Source organism: Terrapene carolina, unplaced genomic scaffold (assembly GCF_002925995.2).
Source record: "Terrapene carolina triunguis isolate 2854851 unplaced genomic scaffold, T_m_triunguis-2.0 Scaffold629, whole genome shotgun sequence".
NCBI classification, from domain to species: domain Eukaryota; kingdom Metazoa; phylum Chordata; order Testudines; family Emydidae; genus Terrapene; species Terrapene triunguis.
In genome coordinates, this window is record NW_020664980.1 from 10,656,654 (window position 1) to 10,681,560 (window position 24,907).

Consider the following 24,907-nt stretch of genomic DNA (forward strand, 5'->3'; position numbering starts at 1 on the left):
TGGGAGCTCAATCTGTAGCAAGCCATGAAAAGCCTGCAAGTTGGGCAATCCAGAGCATATCCCACTCTAGTATCAGTTTTACAAATTCCTATTATTCAGCCTTGACACCATGGCGGGCATTGAAAATGTGGTGAACTTACTGATATAGTCATTGTTTGAAGTAAGTGTGTGTGTGTGTGTGCGTGTGCACGCGTGCACTTTCCTTCCTTGGGATTTTTTGGTGACAGTCCTTAAGCATTTGTTTTCATGTCCTAGCCACAGCTTAAGAAACGGAATAATTTGAAGTGGAGAGGCCCCGTGCAGTGTTATTAATTAGGCTACAGCATACTATCGCCCAAAGACCTTTAGGTGGTTTGATTTTGCACCACACTCTGCATGGAGCCTTTCCAGCTGTGATATCTTTTTCTTGCACCTCATGTTTTTAGTATTTTCTGCCTCCTGGTATTTCTCTTGCTAACCTAAAACCGATGAAAGTATCTCAGTCTTTTCAGACAAGTTAAAATCATTTCACTAAAAGCCACAGTTGCAACGATTTTTTCAGCAGAGCTGGAATGGTTACTCAAGCACAATATTCAGTGTAGGTAGTGGAGTCAGCTGTACTGCATGTAAAAAGAATCATTTTGTCTACGACATCCACATCCCATTCAGCATCAGACGCCTGGTCAGTTGCTCTCAAGACTGGCATAAGCAAGGAGTGCTGCACAGACAACATTCATCTGTGGAGGTGGCATTAACGCTGATACTCTTGACCTTGAGCCATCCCTGGTATGAGCCTATTGGAATGGACAGCCTCACATCCAAGATGAATTTGACCCATTGATGTTTCTATAGCATCTTTCATTTAGATAGACTCCAAAGACTTTACAAACTTTACCTACCTGATTTTGTACCAAATATAGATAGAGGAATCCCTTCACCCCCAACTAAAGTGCAGCAACATCTGGGGAAAATCAGCAAATGGTTAACAGTGCACAGCAAAACTTCACCTCAGTTTAGGACAGGAAGTAAAGAATGCCCCCCGTGTCCAGCTGAAATTGTGTAGGAAATGTCAGCAGGAGAACCTAGTTATCCAAGTTGGAATTTAGTCAGGCTTCTCCAGTTAACATCGCTATTCTTATGAAATGCTCTGTGAGACCTTTATGACTTATCTGTAAAAAGGCATGTTCCTCATGCCATCCCAACACACTGGCAGAAGGAAAACTGCTACATTACTCAATGATACCATTTCCTGCAGGACCAAAGTTTTCCATAGCAATCTACCCCTCAAGCAAAGAGCAAACCTGACTCTGCATGCATTCTGAGCTCTACGCAGAGTTTGCTGTTGCGTGGTAAGGCACAATTCCATGCATCTCACAAGCAACACCCTCTGGCCAAGTGAGGTCCTGTGTTTCTGGCCTTTGGCAGAAGCCACACCCAACCCTGCTTCATCTGAAAGCCAGAGACCTTTAGGTGGTTGTTAATGCAGTATCCCTCCAAAAAGCAACCTTCACTGAACTTTAATTTTCTAAGTCTTAAATATTAATTTACAATATTATTTTAGCCGGCTGTCTCACTCAGCCAGCAGGATCACATGTTGGCATTTGGGAGGATATCTACCATATGCTATTAGAAAGCATGTGGTTTTTAAAAAGGCACTCATTTTTAAGTATTTACATATATATCTCTGAACTATGACTGGTGCCATAAAGGATTTGTGGCCACAAGTAAAAGGTTAAGAGCTGCATAGCTAACTGCTGCTACTCACTCTCAGCTCAACCATTTGAAACTAATGTAACATTCAGCATAAATATTAAATCATGGTAATTGCACATGCAACTCAATGGATGTGTAACTGGTCAACTGAATGTACAATAGTAGACATGTGAACCTTAATGCTTCATAAATCTGTCGGAGATCCTTTTTAGAAAGGAGCAATAGAAATATTATTAAATAAATCTCGTGTGTGTGCTGGGCCGGGTATTGTCTAGATATAGCTGGGTATTTAGTGAACACCATTTGAACTGTAACAATTTATTATCCAGGTAAATCTTTCCACTACTAAGCTATTATATTTTGTTTAGAAAAAAAAATCATTTCAGCCTAATGAACTGAATCAGTTTTGAATGTGTAAATGGGCTCTCCAAACACTTTTCATGGACTTTTGAAGCATGCAAATATGGTTTGCAAACTGCTGTTTTATTTAGGCTTCCTAGGAAGTAAGTATTTGTAAGAATGTGCTTATATTTCATTGAGTTTAGTAGTGTGGCGTTTCATCTAAGCTAGAATAGCTGGCATTTTCCAGTTCAGAGGAGCTATTAATATTTATGAGGTCATTGTACATCTTATTGCAATGAAACACTTTTAACCTGCTGAGCCTTGGAGTTCTTTGAGAGATAGCATTTAAGTGTTACTAATAACTTTTACTAATTCCTGATGGTTTTATGGTGGTGTGGAATAATAGTATATATGTCACAGACCTCATGTGCAGAGTGACCCTTGATACCTTTGGAGACTGAGAATATATTGATTCCAGGAATTAATAATTCTGCTGCTGTTAGTGTCCAGACCATTTTACAGGCTCTGTATGTGCACTTGTATAATTTTCTTAATTCTGACTTGTTGCTTTTTAAGGATGTTAACTGTAGAGAGACTGAATTGATTTGACCAATTTATGTACCTCTAAACAGGTAGGGAAATATAGAGAGAGATGAGAAAACTGTCACCTCTGAAAACCAACCAGAAATCAACTTCACAATTGAGAAAAACACAAAACTAAAAACCTGAGCTTTAGTCTAAGCTTTCTTCAAAATTTGTTTTTCCTAGGGTTTTTCCCAGGAGGAACCCTCTGGCCCTGGTTCTAGTTCCTTCGGCCTAAGAGAGACAATCCAATAACTTTATACTTCAAGATTAGACCTAATAGGACTCATCTGTTTTGACATTAGGCTGTCAGTAAAAGAGATCTTAATCTCTATGGACAATTCTAAAACCTGCCAGTTGTCTACCTGTGAAACTCTAGTTCAGGGATCGGCAACCTTTCAGAAGTGGTGTGCCGAGTTTTCATATATTCACTCTAATTTAAGGTTTTGCGTGCCAGTAATACATTTTAACATTGTTAGAAGGTCTCTTTCTATAAATCTATAATATATAACTAAACTATTGTTGTATGTAAAGTATATACGGTTTTTAAAATGTTTAAGAAGCTTCATTTAAAATTAAATTAAAATGCAGAGCTCCCCGGACCGGTGGCCAGGACCTGGGCAGTGTGATTGCCACTGAAAATCAGCTCGCGTCCCGCCTTTGGTACGCATGCCATAGGTTGCCTACCCCTGCTCTAGTTAATGATTCTGTGTAAGAAGATGGAGGTGTTAACCCATGTACCTTGGTGATATTAGAATATATGTTAAATATTCTAATCTAACTATCTGACCCCCCCCCCCGAATTTTAAATGTCTTCACTTCCTTACCACAACTATCGTATCAACGTCCTCGTGCATTACGTTTGATATTTTCTGCTGCAGAGGTGGCTGCACGTTCAGTAGTTGTGTGGGATCTGTAAAAAGATTTTTTTCCCTTTGTGCATGAAAGCAACCATATAAATGAAATTTCATTGCACAATTGTCTGACTGAATATAAAAAAATGGATTTAATAGGACAGTTATGTTACATCAATACCAGTTAATTAAAATGTTTTTATTGAAGATTAACAAATGCTTTGATAACTGGCTAGTGTTTATTGAACGTCTAATAACTGCCTTATAAAATCTACTTAAATGTAGATATTCAGGCACCTTCATTTCTAATTTTACCTTGTGTTGCACCGAGATTGTAAAGTGTCTCATTAGAAATGCCCTGAGGGTATAGACTCTGTAGTGCCGTGACCCATAGTAAGAGGAAGGGCAGTATAAATGAATTGTAAAAAGCCTTTTGTTAGGAAGCACTCATGCTGCAGACTACCTTATTAGAACCCTAGAAATGTTCAAACTTTTGGGGAGAAGTAGTGTCTGCTTTCTGACTCTCCAAGGAGCCCTGACCTTTTCCTCCGATGCCCTGTGGACAGATACTCATGCAATTCTGAAAATCTGGTTTGTTCAGTGAAGTACAAAAGTAGAGTACAGCTAAAACCAAAACTCTGTTCTAAACTAGAATATTCTGTTTCTCGAACTCCGGTCCATTAAACAAGAGATTTTAAAATGAGCATTTGTCATTTCCGTGTCAAATTTCCCAAAGAACATAGTGAACTAACACGGCATGTGCCGTGCAAACCTGACAAAAAAGGTTAATGCGAATTCTAAAGAATGCAAAGTGGGAAATAATGTGTATTATTCCAAGTGGAAACCATAAGGAACTAGAATAAGTCATTTTTCAACTTGCCTTGAAATTGTCATCACCTTGTTGAGTAATGTCTTTCAGATTGTTCGGGGGGAAGGAGGGGGAGCCTTAAAATTGCAAAACCTTTTTGAGAGATGTTATCTTTTATTATCATTTATTATTTGTGTTCGTTATTTATAACGCAGTAGGCCTAGAGGTCAGGATCCCATTGTGCTAGGACAGTCCCTGTCTCAAAGAGCTTAAAATCTAAGCGCTAGTTTACACTAGAGATGAATGGCAAATAGCTTTTCTTTCCAGTGAAAATTTTTGAGAGTTCAAACATTTTCCCATTCTGTACCACGACAAAACTGAGACTTTTTAAAGTGTTTTGATGAAAAACGAGAGGGAAAGACCCAGCCCAGAATAGCCAATTTCCCTGTGGTTAGGGCACTCCCCGTGGGAGACCGATGTCCAAGTCCCTGGTCTGAATCAGACAGAGAAGGGACTTGAATCCAAGTGTTCCACATGTCAGGTGAGCTATTGGCTATTCTGGGGCGGGTCTCTCTCCCTGGTTTTCACCAGAAATTCATCCTGGACCTGAAAAATGTTACAGAAAAAGGGTTTTATTGAAACCAGTACATTCCCGTGAAAAAAATTGGTTTTGAGAAATCAGCATTTTCCAATGAAAAAACATATTGTTGAAAAATTCATGATCAGCTCTAGGCTGCCTACAGATTGTGTTCAGGTGCCTTTACCCCAGTATAGCTTATTCCCCTTCCCATATGGGAGTAAGTTATATTGGTGTGACTGCATCCATACTTTAAGTATACTTAAAGCAGTGCAACTTTTGTGTGTAGACAAGGCCTAAGTCTAAAACTAGAGACATAATAGAATATGCCAAACAGACAAGGGGAGCACAAGGGAATAGTAACAGTCACAAACAGTGGAATAAGCAGCAGTCACAGACCACAGTGGAATTCCCCATGAGAGAGGAAATAGCAACTTTCAAAATGGCAGAACTTTTAAAGTGAGTCCTCTGTATATATGTGTGTGCGCATTTATATTTGTCCTCACCGTTCTGTCACAAAGAATTTAAAGAGCAAAAAGCATGGCCACCGCTTATATATGACCCTGCTATATTTTTTGCTGCTGCTTCTGCTTCAAAGCTAGCAAAAAGAACCAATTGACCAATGAAGTTAACGAGTTATGCTGATATCAGTGATGGAGGTTTGTATAACAGACATGGGGAGGGGGGAATTAAAAGGATTTCTTCCGTAGGGAGAAGAAAACTTCCTCATTGGAAGCATGAGACTGGAACATCTTTGGTTATTATTTCTCCAAAATAGTGTATACTGTATAGTAAAGAGTGCAATAATCTAAGATGTGTAATACTTCACCTATGACAGGCTGCATGTTTTTTGAATAATCAAGGTAATTAAGCAGTAATCACATCGGACATTAGCATATTAACCTTTCATCTGTGGAGACTCAAATTTTAATCCTGACTTCAATGACAATGAGTTTGTCTTTCTCCATATCCTGTATCACTTCTGTGCAGTGGGTACACTGAGCTCTCTCTCTCTCTCTCTCTCTCTCTTTTTAAGAGAAGCTTAGCAAAGGAATAACAGGGGGTTTGTGATTTAAGAATGAGGCTTAAGAGAAGAGCAGTGTGGAGATGCTTGTCTGCAGTTTAACAGGTTCATGGCAACCCAATTTTCTCACTCATCTGATTGGGCGATAACTTTTGTATTAAAAATAATCATGTCACACTTAAGGGGAAAAAGAAGCAAATACTGGTTGAACTTAAAAATGTTTGTTCCCTTTTGAAAGATTCTAATGATCTTCATGATGATAATCATAATGTGTCTTTTCTAAGCTGGTTAAAGTCACAGCTGTGACTGTCAATTCAAATGAATTAGAGTGTGAAGGGCAGACTTTAGAAAATTGTGGTTGTATACACACTGTTCTGTCTGAAGTGGCAGTAAGGACTGTCATTCCGTGGATTACCTTTGTTGGCATCAGTCTCCTTGGGTTTGTGGATGATTGAGATTAATTTGTTAGTCTCTAAGGTGCCACAAGTACTCCTGTTCTTTTTGCGGATACAGACTAACATGGCTGCTACTCTGAAACCTGTTTATGTGAATGTGTATTATATACATGTTATGTTTTAACCCAGTACTTTAAAAAAAAAAAAACACTCTTTCCCATGGTAAAAGGTGCTAAAATCATGCAGGTTATGAGTCACCCACCAGAGGGATAAACACAGACGATCAAACACTCCAAAGAAAGAGTTAAAGGGCTTTTCTACACACACACACACACACTCACTCACTCACTCACTCACTGACTAGTTTAAGCAGGGCCGGCTCCAGGCACCAGCTGAGCAAGCAGGTGCTTGGGGCGGCACATCGGGCTCTTCGGCAGCAATTCGGCAGCAGGTCCCTCGGTCCCCCGAAGTGCCGACGAAGAAGAAAGCGGTGCAGTGGAGCTACAGCCGATCGCGATCGCTGCTTCCCTCCCCCCCCCCCCGCCGCTTTGGGTGGCAAAAACCCTGGAGCCGGCCCTGAGTTTAAGTAAAGGTGTGACATTGCACCAATATAACTAAACCAGTGCATCTTCCGTGTTGCAATTCCTGCTCATGCAATACAGACTTCATCCTATTAGAGGAAAGAGACAGCTGATTCTCAGGGGCCATCTCATGAGAAACTTGCGCTCCAGGATCCCATCCCCAGTGCATGGACAGAAAGATGCATTGGGGTTCAAGTTGCCCAAATGTTGTGGTCATCAGCACAAACCGAACCTCCTGGGAATAGCCTGCCTCGAAACATGGCCTCTGAAAGTGACTATTTTTTCCAATTTCTAAATACTTAGTTCACATTTTGAACTCTGACAAATGGGTTGTTTGAACCACTGAAAACATCAAAGGAAGTGTTTCCTGGCTGGTCTCTTTTTTAATTTAAGACAGATTTATCAAAGGTTGAAACAGGATAATACTGCAAAAGGATTAGCTGCGGTTACTTGATTTTTGAGCAAACAGACTTAATTCAGCTTTTTTTTTTTTTAATGGGCGTCTTTCACAGCCAGTCTGTTCTCTGAATGTTGAACCTGAGCCCAGTCTGGTTTTGTTTTTAGTTAAATTTTTTTTCTTTATATTGTTCTTTTTAGAAATCAGAAAGAGTGCTGCAAGCTTTAGCTTAAAAGCTAACGTCAGCTTAGTCTTTGTTGGTTACTGTGTTCCTAAATACATTCTTTAAGCATCTTCTCTAATGGCTGCCAACTGTTCGTTTCATTGGTGTATTTAGGGTTGGCTTTTGTTTTGTTTTATGCTTTACAAATTCTGAGAAATTTAAATGCAGTGCTCTGAAAGAGACAGGAAAAATGGCACCACGGGCTTCCAGGTTTATTTTATATTACTAGTTCCTCCTCAAGTTTGCTCCTCTGACAGACACTCCCTGCTAAGCCCTACAAACTCACCTTGAGCTCTGAAAGTCAAATTTGTTCTTTATTTTTCATGCATCATTAAAAGTAAAAAAAGACATCGAGGGTCCACTTGTGCTCTCAGTCCCACCTGAGCAAACCCGCTGTAAATAAGTAGGGTTGGACAGCCCTGAGGGGAATGAGGTTGTACAGGTATCACTAAGGGCAGAATTAGGGTGACCAGATGTCCCAATTTTATAGGGAGAGTCCTGATATTTGGGGCTTTTTTTTATATGGGCTCCTATTACCCCCCACTCCCTGTCCCAATTTTTCACACTTGCTATCTATTCACCCTAGGCAGAATTGACCTACTGGATTTTATTACTGGGATGAAGTATGAAAAGGCGGGGGCGGGGGGGGAGAACCTGACTGACTACTTTCAATTCCCATGTAGAGTTTGCAGGGTTGGCAAGGGGAACAACAACTGAGCAAGTATGATGTGGTATCAGTACTTGAAAACCAATATGAAATCCCATGCTGCTGTTTTTACTGAGGCACTTCCCAGAGTTAGAGCCGCACGCTGGGTGTCTTCGGGTACCACAGAGAGAACCTATTGACTTCTCTCAAGTAAAGTGACCATTGCTTGTAGATTAGTGACTTATTGTCTTACTGAGGAGTGAGTTGAGAATATATAAACTTTCGGTCAAATTCCGGCTCCTCACAGAATTGACCCTCAGCAGGTGCGCTAAGCTGAGTGGCCTTTCTGTGCATCTATATTCTGACTTTACAGGCTCACCTCACTAGATTATTCATGCTGGGAGCACAAACAACCTGTGTTTGAGAAGGAGGGAATGTCGTACTTGTGACTGCTGGTTTGGAGTGTACAAGCATAAATGTGTAGAACACAGCGACTGACTCCTGGATTTCTCTCTGGGTCTTATCATAAAGACCCTGCAAAATGACCTCTGTGTGGGTTGTGGGCACAAATCTGGGTATTGCCCGCCCCACCTCCTTCCTGTCCAGGGTCTTTTTGGTTTGTGCCTATGTGAAGGACATGGGAGCGACCTGTAATATTTTATGAATATTATTTTTGTGATTAATATGATTTTCATAAGAAGCAGGCAATGAAAAGTACAAAAAGGTAACTGACTTACAGCTTGTATATGTTTCCAAATCCTGCACGCTTCATGGGATTGCTGATAGAATTATGAAATTAAATCATTTTACAACTTGTCAAAGCTGCAAGTCCAGACAGTACCACGTTAGCATATTAGGGTGGGGGGAATAAATAATAAAATAGGGGAAGATGTACATGAATAGAGAGAGGAGGATGGGACCGGAGGGAAGAGGTCAAATTGAAGTCTAGCATTCTTTGCACCAGCTCAACATTTTTATCCAAATATATCTAGAAACAGGGTCCGATTTTTGTTAAATTCATATGATTGCTCTTTACAGCAATAAACTATTCTATCTTTGGTTGCTGACTCAGACAGGTCCAAATGCCACTGCTCCATTCTGGGCATGAGCCTACTTTTCCACTTTTTTAAATCATGCACTTGGGAAGTTGGCGATCATTGCAGCCTTCAGGAACCAAAGTCTTTGTGGTGAAGTTAACCCCATCCCAGAAGGTAAATAGCCTGGGATATAATTTTCAGTGAGGTTTGGCTGCTGAAGCAGAGCACTATTTTAACTCATATGTCCTCCTCTTTCCTCAACTGCCTGATTGTTGAACAGTCCCATAGCATATGCATCAGGGTTCCTTCTTTGTTACAGCACCAACAAACTTCAGAGGATAAGGCCTTTATCTTGTGGAACTTCTGTGGTGGCCAGTACATTCTGAATAAAATCTTTTGTTGTATCAAGCATAGTCTGAGCTCCACAGAAGCATTTTTAACATTACGTAATGTGCTCTCCCATTGGGATTATATGATCATTTGTTTGCATGTTGTGTTATTTGTAATAGGGTCACCAGGGGGTATGTCCAACAAGAGCAAACAGCATGTAGACCAGAAAGCAGACAATAGCTTCAGGTAGCCCCATTTACCAGTACTTAAAAGGACAATGCAGGTTTCAGTTCTTTTTGGAGTTTTACCTTCACTGTGCACTGAGAACAGCAGTTTGGTGGGTAACCCTGGGAGGGAGGGCTGCCAGGCAGGAAACTGAAACAAAGAACTTTGGACTGGATAAAAACTTGAACCCCTGAATCACAGGAGCGAGAGAGAGAGAGAACCCCTGTCCCCAGGAGTGGGGATATCTGGGATAAGCTAGGACATCTGGATTCAGCTATCGCAGTTGGTAGCAGGAAACTGTAGACTCGCACCCAGGCCTGAGTGTGGGAGGATTGCAAGATTCCACCCCAAGGAGGTAAAGGATAGCAACATAAAGCCTGGAGGGGGTGCACTTGGAGAGAGGTCTGGGGTACGGGTAGCCCAGAATTGTGACAGCCTCTGCACACCAAGCAGACAGAATTTGGGCCGTCATATTTTATAAAACAGGGATATTCTGCACTTTTAAAACAACTCCAAATCCATTACAGAAATCTACAACAAATGTCCACAACTAAGAAAATGCTCCCAATAGGAGAATATTGCAGGAATGGCATGTGGCCTCAGAATTACAAAAGGGAGGGGAGATTTGGGTGTGAAGTTCTGGAGATGCTCAGGTAGATACAACAGTGATGGGGTTGGTATAAAAACCTAAACTGATAGAATACGCCTGCCCTTATATACAAGTCACCAGATGCAAGTTTGCCAGTACCCATGGGATGGATGGATGTGAAAGAGGGTGGGTGGGTGGATGGAGCACTGCTTCACTCATCAAAACCTAGATCAATAGAATCACATTAGTTGAAGGTAACTGGGTAGAAGCCTATGTTTGGGGAGTTGAAGGTCATACAGCATGTTCTCCATGCCATATGTATACAGTTGTGTAGCTGATGACTGGAGCATCTGTATGTATGTGGAGCCACAGATCGTTACCCTTTGATTATTTTCATGTTACCTGGTATATCATCTCCACAAGAGAAACTAAATTGCCTCTAATAATTTGAAGAGAGTAAAAATGACAAATTGTTGTTCTCGTGTGATCGGTAAATAGCAATTGCATTGGAATGCATCTCAATTACATGGCAGTACATTTCAGGCAGCATTGATTGTTTTCATACCCAGACGTGAAAGCTAGAAGTATTGGTGTGGTTTTCTTTCCATTTCTACTAAGATAATTTTGCTTTAGAAATAAATTGTAAGCAGGCTTCAACTTTGAATAACGCTATTAGTTGTGAACTGTCAACTCTTAACTGTGAATGCTTAAAAATAGAGAATTGTTTGACAGGTGCAAAGAAGAATTTAAAGAACATAGTCAAAGGAAAGAAACTAAATGCAATAGCAAGGCAAGTTAAAGTCATTAATGGTTTTTGGGGTAGAAGATAAATGTATTAATAGATGGTAACTCACAAATGCAGGTAACCGACGGTAGATTAGTAAATAATTATACAGCTCCCATAGACAGAAATCTGTTTCACATTTACAAACAGGGAACACTCATCTTGTAGCTTTGCTGTGTATTTAAGAAGTATTATAAAATCAGAATAAACAGGGTAAGTTCATTTTAAAATGACTGGGACATTTCTGGCCACTGTTTAACTTGGGTTCTGATCCAAGCAGACTGCTTATCCACAAGTAGGATCATGGGGAAAATGGGACTACTCATGGTAGTAAGTACTACCCTGGGTATGTAAAGATAAATCCTTGCCTCACTGAAATCAGTGGCAAACTCCCATTGATTTCAATGGGGCCAGCATTTCGCCCTAAGGGTTGACTCTTCACTAATAAGAAAGGTGTGATCTTACCTCAAATTACCTAACGCAAGGTAAAATCCTAGTGAAGACAAGGCAGTTTGTGGTTTCAGCATGTGTTAGCAGGTCAAGGTAAAGACTACTGGGGAGTGTTGGGTTTACCTTGCTGTGTTAACTCATGTTAAAACCATCTTGTCCTCACTAGGAGTTTACCTTGTGTTAGCTAACATGAGTTAAGAATACATCTTTTTTTCCCTAGTGAAGACAAGACCTAAGTGTGATTGGGCCTTTAGAGCTGATCTACATCTAAAACTTAGGTCAACCTAGCTAATTTTGCACCCTAAGTACCGTAGTTAGGTTGACCTCACCCCCAGTGTAAACACAGCTAGGTTGATGGAAGGATTCTTCCATCAACTTAGCTACCATCCCTTGGAGAGGTGGATTACCTACATGGACAGGAAAAACACCTTCCATCGATGTAGGAAGCATCTACACTACTATGCTTCAGCGACAGTAGCAGCACGGTAGCTGTGCCACTGTAGCAGCTGTAATGTAGACATACCCTTAGGGAAATGTAATTTCTGTACCACATACTCCAGTGCATGAACTAAAGCTATTTCTGTGTTGCTTTTTTGAGTATATGCAGGAGTGTTTATTTTCACACTGAGTTTATAAGGCATAGAATGATCTCTAGGTTTTCTAATCTCCTGTGGAGTAGTGTATCCTAGATGTTCCTTTACATGCCTTATTGCCAACTGACACAATTAACTGCCCTTTTGAACATTCCTGTTTCACGTTGCATGAGCTGATCTCTAGCTATTGCTGAGAGCAATTGATTTTATATCAAAACAGAATTTTGTACGTAAGTGTTTTGTCCAGAAGTCCCCAAATTAGCTGATTCTGCTATGATCAGATGAGTGGTTTTTCAGTAGTACTTGATTATCTCTTTCGTTTGCAGCCCTGCCACTGGAATGTTGAAACAATACAACATGACTGCCAATGGTAGCCCTACTGCTTCTTCAAAAATGACTCCACTTGGAAAATTCTGCTTTCTTAAGCTTACAATTTCTTTGCCTTTCCTTATTTCTTGCCACCCGGGTAGCATTTTACTGTAGACCCGTTGGTTATTATTTACCAACTTAACGTTGAAATCTATCAATCCACTTACAAGTTTGTAAGATAACTGAAATCAGTAGTCCTGAAACAAATCAATGACAGGATATGTGGAAACAGATCTGACTTTACCTCTGAGAGACTTTAGACTGGAATCTGGAATCAGATCGGACTCCCTTATGCCACTCAAGAGGTGCAAAAGGATTGGAAAATGGTTGCTATTGGACAGTAGAGATTTCCTTGTTGGAGGGGACCTCTCTGCTAGCACATCTGTTCTGCAGATGTGCCCTGCATCTGCTGTCTTCTTTTCAACCTCCTCCCCTCATTTGGTATAGTAGGTGTGTTGGGAGTGGACATGGCCTATCATCCACTGGTGTAGAGTCAAAAAGGTTAGAAATACTCAGAGGTAGCTTTAACTCTCTTCCTGAGAATCAGGAAGCTAGAAGTGGCTCACTGAGCCTCCCCTCACAGAGAGAATTAAGCCTGTTAACTTCTAAGAGAGCTTACACACATTAGTTGTTGAGGGCGAGGAAAGATTGCCAAGCACAAGTTCACAGCAATTTTGAAAGAAAGGTGTGTAGCTTTAATTATAGTGGGAGACTACCAGAAAGTATAAAGTTACCACATAAGATAGTTGTAGATATTGGGAACTATTGTAAACAGTGTAACAACTCACAACATAAATCAAGTAAATCACCACAGATTTCCACATTCACCTGCAAAAATTTGTATTTTTGACCTTATTATGGGACGGACATATTCAGGCAGGATGAGCTTCAAGCGTGAATGAGGTCTGACTTATCAGGGAAGTGCTGTCATCCCTTTTTTAAACCTTTTGTATGTGGAGTGTTTTCCCTATTTACAGTATGCAGTGTTTGTGGTGTTCAGTAATCACTCTACGCCCAAGGTGCTTGAAAAAGATCTTTATTTAGTGACATACAGGGCACCAGGAAGACTGCACCAGATTTGCGTGGTGTTGCAACCCTGTGCACTAGGCCACAACACCATTCACTCAACTACTATTTTCACTCAAATTTGGCCCAGCCACCCATCCATCATGCCAGCAGGGAAGGCGGGTGCCCCACAGATACACTACGCCAGTGTTTCTCAAACAGGGGTCACCGCTTGTGTAGGGAACAGGGCCGGCTCCAGGCACCAGCTTACCAAGCAGGTGCTTGGGGCGGCCACTTCTGAGAGGGGCGGCACGTCCAGCTGTTCGGCGGCAATTCGGCGGACAGTCCCTCACTCCTGCTTGGAGCGAAGGACCTCCCGCCGAATTGCCGCCACAGATCGCGATCCCGATCGCGGGGTTTTTTTTGTTTTGTTTTTTTCGTTTGGCTGCTTGGGGCGGCCAAAACCCTGGAGCCGGCCCTGGTAGGGAAAGCCCCTGCTGGCCCGGGCTGGTTTGTTTACCTGCCCCGTTCGCAGGTCCGGCCAATCACGGCTCCCACTGGCCGCGGTTCACCACTGCAGGCCAATGGGAGCTGCTGGAAGCGGCGGCCAGTAAGTCCCTCAGCCCGCGCCACTTCCAGCAGCTCCCATTGGCCCAGAGCAGAGAACCGAGGCCAGTGGGAGCCGCGATCGGCCGGACCTGTGGATGGGGCAGGTAAACAAACCGGCCCGGCCCGCCAGGGACTTTCCCTACACAAGCGGCGACCCCTGTTTGAGAAACACTGCACTACGCAGCTCCAGTATGGGGCCAAAGGGGTAGGGGAAGGTCTGGGCCTCCTGCGCTTGCCAAGTTCTGGTTCTCAAAAGTGGGGGGCTTGACCCCACTGTTTAAAAGGGGGGAAGTGGCTCTTTGCCCCACCCCCATCTCCGGTAACACAGCTCCCAGCTACCTCTACAAAACAAAATGGGTTTCTGCAGCATTCCTTGCCCAGACTTCCTATCTAGGAAGCTCAAGCACTTAAAGGTACAGCTCCCAATACTACGCTAACATCCTGTTTCCAACTCTTGCTATTTTAATCAAAAATGTCTCAACAATTGGCATTTTACTTAAATCCCACTGGAATTGTGTTATTACGTGAGAATCCAAGCTTACCTTTTAAAAAAAAAAAAAAAGTTTCTAGCTGTTATGCTTGCAGAGCAGAGCTTGAAAATGTTATCCTCCAAGAACTCAAAAACCATAAGTCAAATACACAGACCCAAATGTAATATTTTTTAAAATAAAATCCCGTGATTTTCAAGCCACTCTCATGATTTTGGGGCCGGGAATATTGAGTATGTGATCTCAGGGCTTGAGTGATACTTGAAGGGTGCATATACCATGTGCTGTCCCTCTGCACAGGGGTTAATTTCATCCTTCAGATGAAATCCTACAGCCTTTTAGTGTATGTCTACACTGCAGTGAAAGCCCAGAGTTAGTGAGACTTGTGTCAGCTGACCCATGTTAGGGAACCCTGGGCTTGAGCATCTACATTGTATTGTAATCCTAGGTTAAGAATTTTCTGCTCGAACCTAGGGCTCTGGTGTCCACAATACAGTGCAAGACCAGAGTCAAATTAGCCATATCCCAGAGTCCCTAGCACACCCCCTCTTCCCCGTGTGCCTGCTGTTGCCCATTGTGCACTGTGGGAAAACTTTACTGCCTTCCCTGCACGTTAACAGAAAACAGTTCACTTTGCAAAAGTCTTGATGGATTCATTCTCCATTGCAAACCGAAGAGGCTCTCTGATAGTGTGTGCTTGCAGATCAGTGATCAGAAGAGAATGGGTTAAGGCTGACCTGAACTGCTGCTGTTTGATGGGGGATAGGGTGGGAGCGCAGCTTCTGTTTTCAGTAGAGTGGATTGCAGATTATTGGGATAGAGAGAACTAAGGAAGTCGTCCCATGGAATTGTGGGATACTTCCAGCTGACTCCCATGACCCAAGTCAAGCAGGGCTGCGGCTACCCTGCAAAGCGCAATAGGGTTTAGACCCTGGGTCCCGGCTTAACTCGAACTCAGACTCTCCAGCCCTGAAAGATCCTGGGATCCTGGGTTAACGCATAATTGCAGTATAGACACAAGGACGGGAGGAGCGGGTAGCCTTGAGCCCAGGCTCAGGTACGGTCTTACATTGCAGTATAAGCATACCCTTAAATTACTCATTAGGGCTGCAGGATTGCAGAGTGCACAGCTGCAAAATGCGGAGCTCTTCTTGGGATATGAATGTGCTCAGAACATTGCTGCATGAAGCCCTTTGTTTGGAGTCATTACATTCAGCTGCATAAATATGTATTCAGCCTATTTTAATATGGGCCCCTTAGAAACCTGTTCTCTTTTCCTAGTGGGGTAATACTCTCTCGTCTGTTGTGTAAATATGCAGTGAGTGGAGCTTTTTAAAATGTTTACCCAACCCCAACACACAATAATGGTCTTTCGTGTCAATCTATGCTTAATCACTAATATAAATGGGATTTCTGACCCAATCAGTTGTAACATCAAAGTTGCAAATAATACACATTTCAGAAAGCCCAGCTTTTCAAAAACACATATTTCTACAATCGATTGCATGTATTAATTGGGGGCCTATTCCATCACTATTTGATATTAACAGGAACTATGCATGATCACCAGGAGAACAGAGCTCTTCATTAGCATTGTGATTTTTCAAAAAATCCTTATGTGATTGTTGAAGGGGAAAATCGGGGTGTGTTTGTGTGGGGGAGCCACTTTTATACACCAAAGAATAGCTTTTTACCAGCCTCCCCTTTAATTATCATTTCCATTACCCTACCGTCTAGGAGCCCCAGTCATGGACCGACCCCCACGGTGCTAGGCGCTGTACAAACAGAACAAAAAGACAGTCCCTGCCCCAAAGACCTTACAGTGGAAGTGTAAGAGAAGAGACAATGGGTGAACACAGAGACGGATGTGGGAGCACAAGGAAACAATGATACGATATTGGTGGCATGAAGGCACCTGAACCACATTCTGTTCTGTAATAGTTATGTAAATCAGGATTAACTTGACTGAAATCAGTGATGCTTAGAGCAGAGTTCGGCCCACTTTTTCCCATCAGGGCCCAGATTCGACAAGCACTCAGGCACATTCTTAACTTTACTACCATGCGTAACCCCAATGGGTTCGTGTTTGAAGAATCAGAGCCTAAGTCCTAAAGGTTAACAAAATCCCGATTCAAAACCTATTCCTTTCAAAGTACGTGTCAGATGGGAGCCAGGGAGGGGGAAACATTTTAAAAAGCAACATTCATATTTGTTTCCACTCTTGTGAGTTTTAAAAAAATAATTCAACTGATTTTTGTTATTTGTTTTAAAGAAAATCTTTGGCTTTTGGACTGAGTCATATTCCTAACACAGCCTATAGCAACTTTATTCTTTCTTCAGCCATCAAGATGGAGACATCAGAGATAGGGATTTATAATGGAAATGCTGACAGAACCACCGCTATAGAAGTAAGAACACACACTGCTTTAATGCGTGTAAACAAACAACTCTTTCTTAAAGGGGTGTCTGAATTCCAATGGATTCTAATTATCTGCTAAGACAGATAGGGAAGAAGAAAAACACTGATATCAAGAAATTCTAGATGAAAAATATCTATGCTGTAATTTCAAAAAGTTTCAGCTTTTGTCTTTGGGAGGCAGTATGTAAAAGATAAGGAAGAAAATAATGAGCTTTTCTTATTTATATCTGAAGTTTAGAAGAGACACATTGTGAGCGAACAAAAGATGTTCCATAAAAGTGTGTTGAAATAATTCTCTGGGAATGAAAGAAGCTGCAAGGTATTAAATAAGCATGCCGTGTGGTCTAGGCTCGAGGCCTGTTGTTAGTAAGATTTGAGCATTTCAGCTTTTGTAATGTCATTTAATCTAGTATCCTGTAAAATTCAATCTTAGATTCAAACCCTGCATCAGGACTTTGAAGGAGGGGGCTTCATGGCAACTTTCTCTGTTGATGTCTATTATCTCTGTCTAATCCACCAAAAACATCCACTTATTCATATCCTCTCATTTAGAATGCATATTTGAATTTATGGCATAAGTATGTGAAGTTTCAAAGTGAGTATTTTCCCTTTGACAGTGTTATATTACGAAAATTGTTTTAAAAGGCCCTCCCAAGAGGCTGGTTGGTACTGATTCATTCTATAACACAAAATACCACACATCAGTCACATAATACACACTCCAAGTCATCTAGAATATCCATAGCAGAGTGTACAACTGACCCACCAACTCTCCTGTACTCCACTAATGCTTGCTTCTGTGATCAGATTCTGATCTCATTACACCCAGGTAAATCCAGAGCAACACAGAAATACAATAAAGCTAGTCAGATTTACACCAGCATAAATGAGATCTGGGGAACTCTTGACTTCATTAGTGTTACCCTGGTATAAATGAGACCAGAATCTGGCCTCCAAAAATCCAAAGCCAAATTAAAGAGAGACAGAGACATTCTACTTGATTTACATTCCAAGGAGGTGTCTGGTGGCTTCTCTTGGTAGGAGGTGGCAGGTTGGAGACCTGCAAACAACAGCAAGGATAAAACGGTAGAGAATAAATTTTATGCGGCTGTTTTATTTTCCCCTGCAAAATATGAATGTTATGCAAAACACATTGCTGTAGGTTTGCTGACAATAAAAATGGAATCATCACGCAAGTAGGGTAGCAAATTCTCAGGGGGACGCTTTAGCCAAAATACTCTTTTGCAATAATTTCCCGTAACTGAGTGAATAAATTAATTTGTGAATTTTCCATGAATAAGCTCCACTATTTTCCTCCCCTCGTATAATTTATTGATATCAATATACATTTAGCAACAAAAAACAGAGCTGATTTCCCTTTGCAATAAAACAATTTAGAAACATTTATCTGGTCCTTAGGGATCATTCTAGACAAATGCAGCTCAATTCATGAAGCTAACAAGAAACACTACTATCATGCATGATCAGTGAGCTACAACAGATAGCAATAGAAAACATAGAAGAACTTCAGACAAATGCAGGGCCCAATTTTGTGCCCCCTTTGCTCATCTTAAACAGTGCCTTTAAAGCAAAAGGACTAGCCTCAACATGAGTAAGGAGTGGTAGAATCACTTGTGAAATTTCTGGGTGAGGTTCTCTGGCCTGTGTTATGCAGAGACCAGAGTAAATGACCATAATGGTCCATTCTAGCCTTAAAAATCTATGAATCGGTCCCTCAGTAATACCCCCTGCTATGTAGTGAGAATTTTTTTTTCTTTATTTGCTGTATGAGGAGAAAGCAAGAGGAAGAAGGGGATTTATATTTCTCTATGGAACTAATGATGCAGGATCTGTGGTTTGGGGAGGGCTGAGAGATCTTTCCTTCATGTATTCCTGGAATGCAGACACGATAGTGGTGTAGACTGCAGCCTTATTATTCCTCCATCTGAAATTCTCTGTGACCTGCCTTGCTCTGATCTCCACCTGTTTTGATGCAGGTGATGTCATTAAAAACCAGCACATTAAAAATTCCACATTATATGTGGAATAAGGTTGTGGTCTTTTGATTATTCTGTCAAACCAACCGTATAGCTTTCTTTGACAGGGTAACAAGCCTTGTGGGTAGGGAGGAAGCGATAGATGTGGAATATCTTGACTTTAGTAAGGCTTTTGATACTGTCTCGCATGACCTTCTCATAAACAAACTAGGGAAATACAACCTAGATGAAGCTACTCTAAGATAGGCGCATAACTGGTTGGAAAACCATCCCAGAGAGTAATTATCAGTGGCTCACAGTCGAGCATGCAGGGATCAGTTCTTGGTCCGGTCATTTTAAATATCTTCATCAGTGATTTAAATAATGGCATAGAGTGTACACTTATAAAGTTTGCAGATGATACCAAGCTGGGAGGGTTTGCAAGTGCTTTGGAGGATAGGGTTAAAAATCAAAATGATCTGGACAACTGGAGAAATGGTCTGAAGTAAATAGAATGAAATTCAATAAGGACAAATGCAAAATACTCCACTTAGGAAGGAACGATCAGTTGCACACATACAAAATGGGAAATTACTACCTCGGAAGGAGTACTGCGGAAAGGGATCTGGGGTTCATAGTGGACCACAAGCTAAATATGAGTCAACAGTATAACACGGCTGCAAAAAAAAAATCATTCTGGGATGTATTAGCAGGAGTGTTGTAAGCAGGACCCGAGAAGTAATTCTTCCACTCTACTCTGTGCTAATATGGCCTCAACTGGAGTATTGTGTCCAGTTCTGGGCACCATATTTCAGGAAGGGTGTGGACAAATTGGAAAGAGTCCAGAGAAGAGCAACAAAAATGATTAAAGGTCTAGAAAACAAGACTTATGAGGGAAGATTGAAAAAATTGGGTTTGTTTAGTCTGGAGAAGAGAAGACTGAGAGGAAACATGATAACCGTTTTCAAAGTTAACAGGTTGCTAAAATAAAAGGTTGTTACAAGGAGGAGGGAGAAAAATTGTTCTCGTTAACCTCTGAAGATAGGACAAGAAGCAATGGGCTTAAATTGTAACAGGGAGTTTTAGGTTGGACATTAGGAAAAACTTCCTAACTGTCAGGGTGGGTAAGCACTGGAATAAATTGCCTAGGCAGGTTGTGGAATCTTCATCACTGGAGATTTTTAAGAGCAGGTTAGACAAACACCTGTCAGGGATGGTCTAGATAATACTTAGTCCTGCCATGAGCACAGGGCACTGAACTAGATGACCTCTTGAGGTCCCTTCCAGTCCTATGATTCCATGATTAGGGCAATAGCATACCCTAGGGGAAATAAACAATCTCCCTGGAGTTTTTTTTTTTTAGGGAACTGAAAACATTTAAAGAGACTGGCATATTTGTGTCTTGAATGACCCTATTCTGCATTTGGCATCAGTCTAACTTAATATTTAGAATTTGGCCATTCTCAGGCCCCAGTCCCACAAAACATGCGTATAGCTACCTTCACACATGAGTAGCGTGAGAATGGGATTGCACGTGTGTGAAGTTACTCAAGTGTGTAAGTGTTTGCAGAATTGTGTCCTTCAGCGACCTCATTCTTATCCTGGTACATTCTTATCATAGAACTACTCTGTTTTAATCAGATTCCAGTTTCCTCACTGGGTTTTTGGGTTGGTGGTGGTTTTTGTTTAGCAGTAGAAAGGAAAGCCATGAAAAACTACCCTTAACATTTCCAGAAACTAATCTATCTTTCTTTCTTAACAGATTGTGATAATGGGTTTGAAATTGGTCTTACCAGCTTAAGAATAAATAAGTATTAGAATTATAATTGCTAATGCTATGATACATAATTTGCATTTATTATAGCTAATAAAACAGGTAATTAATTGAGCTGTAATGGGTTAAGTCATCAGGAACTTCAGCTGCAGAAAGATTTATTGCTGTATTCTCAGTAACATCTTGAATATAAAGAACAGGCTGTACAGAGAGGGCCTTCAGTTCCAGGACAGTTTAATCAGGGAGCATTCCCCTTCCTCCTCAGCTGCTTTTCGTTGCATATGTTTTGCACAGTCGGCATAAATTAAGCAATTGTGTGTATGCCTTTTTCATAAAGGTGAAAAATATGTACTTCTATTCCCCATAGCCATGCATGAAATAAGTACTATAAAGCTCAAGCTAAGCCAAGCCACATGTGTATGCACGTCCATGCATTTTCTAAATCAGAAGGGCAGGACATCATACAGAGCATACAACCACCAGGGTGCATTGAAGTTCAAAATGGGCCTGAGATAATGTTGATGGAATAGGATGTAGTCACAGGATAATGGTCTCCTGCTGCTAGATTAAAGCCTGGGCAAAGCGGAGCCCTTGCAACAAAAAATAAGCAGAGGCAAGAAGATATTTACAGTATTTTCAAAGTAGGGGGCATTTATCTTGTAACAACATCCTATTCCATTCACTCTGCTTCTATTGTACCAACATAATAAAAGATGCTGTCATTTTGTTCAGTGGATTTTGCTGCAGAAGCTACGTTTGTCCACTGCATTCTGATTGGGTAACATTACAGACTTTTAATCAATCTGTGCATTTCAGAACGTATTGTGTCACTGCAGCTGGGTCCTAAACACTCAGACCTACTTTTAAAAAAAGGAAAAAATCAGAATTTCTCTAATAAAAATCAGTGTTTTATCATTAATAACATTTTAGTCGTGGGTAGGGTGACCAGGTGTCTGGTTTTTGGTCCGGCCAGCGGTGCTGCGGCGCTAAGGCAGGCTAGTCCCTACCTGTCCTGGCACCGCGCTGTGTCCCGGAAGCAGCCAGCAGGTCCGGTCTGCGCACTGCCCCCACCCCAAGCACTGACTCCGCACTCCCATTGGCCGGTAACTGGCCAATGCGGGTGGGGGGTGCCTGCGGGCGAGAGTGGCGTGTGGAGCCTCCTGCCCCCCCCCCCACACACACACACACACCTAGGACCTGGACCAGCTGGCTCCTTCCGGGGTGCGCACAACGCAGTGCCAGGACAGTCAGGCAGCCTGCCTTAGCCCCCCCGCTGCACCGCTGACCGGGAGCTGTCCGAGGTAAGCCAACACCCAGCTGAGAGCCCCCTCCCACACCCTAACCCACTCATCCCCGGCCCCACCCCAGAGCCCTCACCCCCCCTGCCCCAGCCTAAAGCCCCCTCCCATACCCTGAACCCCAGCCCAGAGCCCATATCCCCTCCTGCATTCCAACCCCCAGCTCTGAGCCTCCTCCTGCACCCCAGAGCCCTCACCCCCACTCCCTCCTGCACCCTGACCCCCTGCCTCTAACCGCAGCCTCCTTCTGCACTCCAGATCCCTCAGCCCCACCCCCCAGCCTGGAGCCCCTCCTGCACCCCAAGCACTTCATCCACGGCCCCACCCCTGCCCCAGACCAGTGAAAGTGAGTGAGGGTGGAGGAGAGCGAGCCACCGAGAGAGGGGGAATGTAGTGAGTGGGGGGCGGGGCCTCAGGGAAGAGGCGGGGAGGGGTGGGGCCTCAGGGAAGGGGCGGGGCTAGGGTGTTCAGTTTTGTGCAACTAGAAAGTTGGCAACCCTGGTCGTGGGTTAGTCCACCTTATCTGGCACCTTGTATGATCAGCTCTTCTTATTGTTGTAATGTTCAATGTGGGGAAAAGATCTTTGGATCAGGGAGGACAATTGAAAATACATTCTTTGTTAAAAGGAAATCAGTGGTACAATACATGTAATTCTAACAGTAAAGGCAATGAATGGTAAGTACATTATGGACCTCCACTTTTTTATTAGCACATTTATGAAACAATAGTTTTCCTTAGTTGCCTCCCTTTGGATCCAAAGCTTCCCAAGCCCCATTGCCCTAAAGATCTGGAATCTCCTGATTTTCAAGATATGCTGCAAAGCCCATCTGTTTGCTCAGGCTGTTGGAGGAGGACTGAGGGTATGGGGAAACTGCCCAATTTACTTACCTTCTTACAGGGGGGCCTATTTTAATTTTTTATAATTGATTGGCTAGTGGTCCTGTTACATTTCTGGATTTGGCTACATCGCTCAGTGGTTACTCTGCTTTTATGGAGAGGGATTTTAAACAGTTGTTCAGGCAACTTAGAATCTAGCCCATAGATATATTTTGTATGAATGATTGAAACCTTCCTCATATGAGGAGTCCCGCGGAAGGCTGCACATTGAAGAACTACTCATGTTGGTTAGGGGTTGATCTCTCACATGCAAAGTGCTGAATGCTCTCAACTCCCTTTGGCCCACTATTGTGTGGAGTGGAATTTCATCTTTGACTCAGTGCAGCCCATTAACTTCATTGGAAGTTGAGAGCAGTCAGCACCTCCCGGGACCAGGTCATTAATCTGTACTGCTGTATGAGTGATATTAGCTGTAGCAGTCCGTGATAAACAGGTCGCAGAGACTAGCTTGATTTTAAATTAGAACTGCATATTTGAAGTATGGCAGTGTTGTCTAGTGGATAGAGCACTGACTGGAACTTAGAAGACGTGGGGTCTATTCTGAGCTCCGCCACTGGACCTGGTGAGTGACCCTGGGCAAGTCACCTCATGCCTCAGTTGCCTCATCTGTTAAATGGGGATAATGATACTTTGAAAAGTACTTTTAGATCTACTGATGACAAGCACTATATAAGAAGTAGGTATTGTTATTAATTAAAAATCATAACACCTTTAGTAAAGGATGAATTTTTTAATCTGTCAAATATTAGTATGGCTAAGTGTGATTTCTCCAATGTACATTCCTGTTTTCTTGCAATTACAGTGCAAGTTGGAGTTTCATGCTTGTACTTCTGACAAAACTATCGCAGCGCGATGTGAGGGGCCCTGCCCATGTCTTCCAGAACAAGAAAGCCCAAAACACAGGGCTGAGAAGACTGGTGAGTTCAGCTGTTGCACGCAATGTTAAGTGATTTACTGGGACTGCTTTGTTCTTAAGAAACCTTGAGATATTTTGTTTCTACCACTTGTTTCAGGAAGTGTTAAGAAAGTCATGTTGTCAGCTAGTGTATGACAAATCATTTTCTAAACGTAAAGTGCTTTCTTATTGAACTCTCAAACATCTTAACCGAGTGAAATTGGCACCCACTTTATAGATGGTGTCATAGAATACTTGTGCTCTAGCTAATCATTATTAACAATTATTATTTATTTTGAGTGGAAAATACTAAAGGCATAAAGTAAATTCCTCGATTCATATGATGGGGTGGCCTGCCCTTAAAGGGCCAGAGGCCTGGTGCTGGTCAGCCCCATACAGTTAGCTTTAGATGTCACACTTGGGATCAGGTGTATGATTTAATTAGTAGAACCAACTGGGTATGGAGAACCGGATTCTCCTATAAAGAGCAGCAGGAAGCTGCAGAGATGGGGATGCTCAGGGAGACAGTACAGAGTCTGCTGGGAGTGGGTAGTCTCCAGCAGGGAGCCCTGAGTCTACAGGGAAAAGGGTTCCAGGTAGGGAAGGCCTGGGAGATGCCAAGCAGGGTAGAGACTGGGAGAATGGCCTTGATAAGGATTTTTGGGAATAATTTTATTATGTTAATAAATCCAGCCCCAAGGAGGGGTGTGCTACCCCAGAGAAGAATTGTTTGGTAGTTTGATTGAGATAGCCCTGAAAAGTGGGGAAACTGAGGCAGGGCTGCCACAGAGTGACATCAGGCCACAAGGGGTCACTTGGGAGGCAGTTGGCCTGATGATCTTCTTATATTAGAAGATAATATATGAGACTTTATTGTTCTCTCAAGGCGGCCTTTTTCCTTATAAAACTAGTACTAGTAGCTGAATGGGGGTTATGTGACAGATTCAGTAAGGAGGCCTAAAGCTGTACAGACACGAGTATTTGAGAGATTGGCTGGTTGACACTGCGACAGTTCTAGTACAGTAGCCGACTGATGCTGAATTATTG

The 24,907-nt window shown here is 42.2% G+C and overlaps 1 protein-coding gene across 1 annotated transcript in view; it reads left to right on the forward strand.

Annotated features, from left to right (window-relative positions):
- SPOCK1 (SPARC (osteonectin), cwcv and kazal like domains proteoglycan 1) overlaps nucleotides 1–24,907 on the forward strand; it is a 486,481-nt gene that overhangs the window by 366,386 nt on the left and 95,188 nt on the right. The window contains exon 6 of the mRNA XM_024202111.2: nucleotides 23,768–23,882. Coding sequence (XP_024057879.1) covers nucleotides 23,768–23,882 — 115 coding nt within the window. The remainder of the gene's footprint in view (nucleotides 1–23,767; nucleotides 23,883–24,907) is intronic.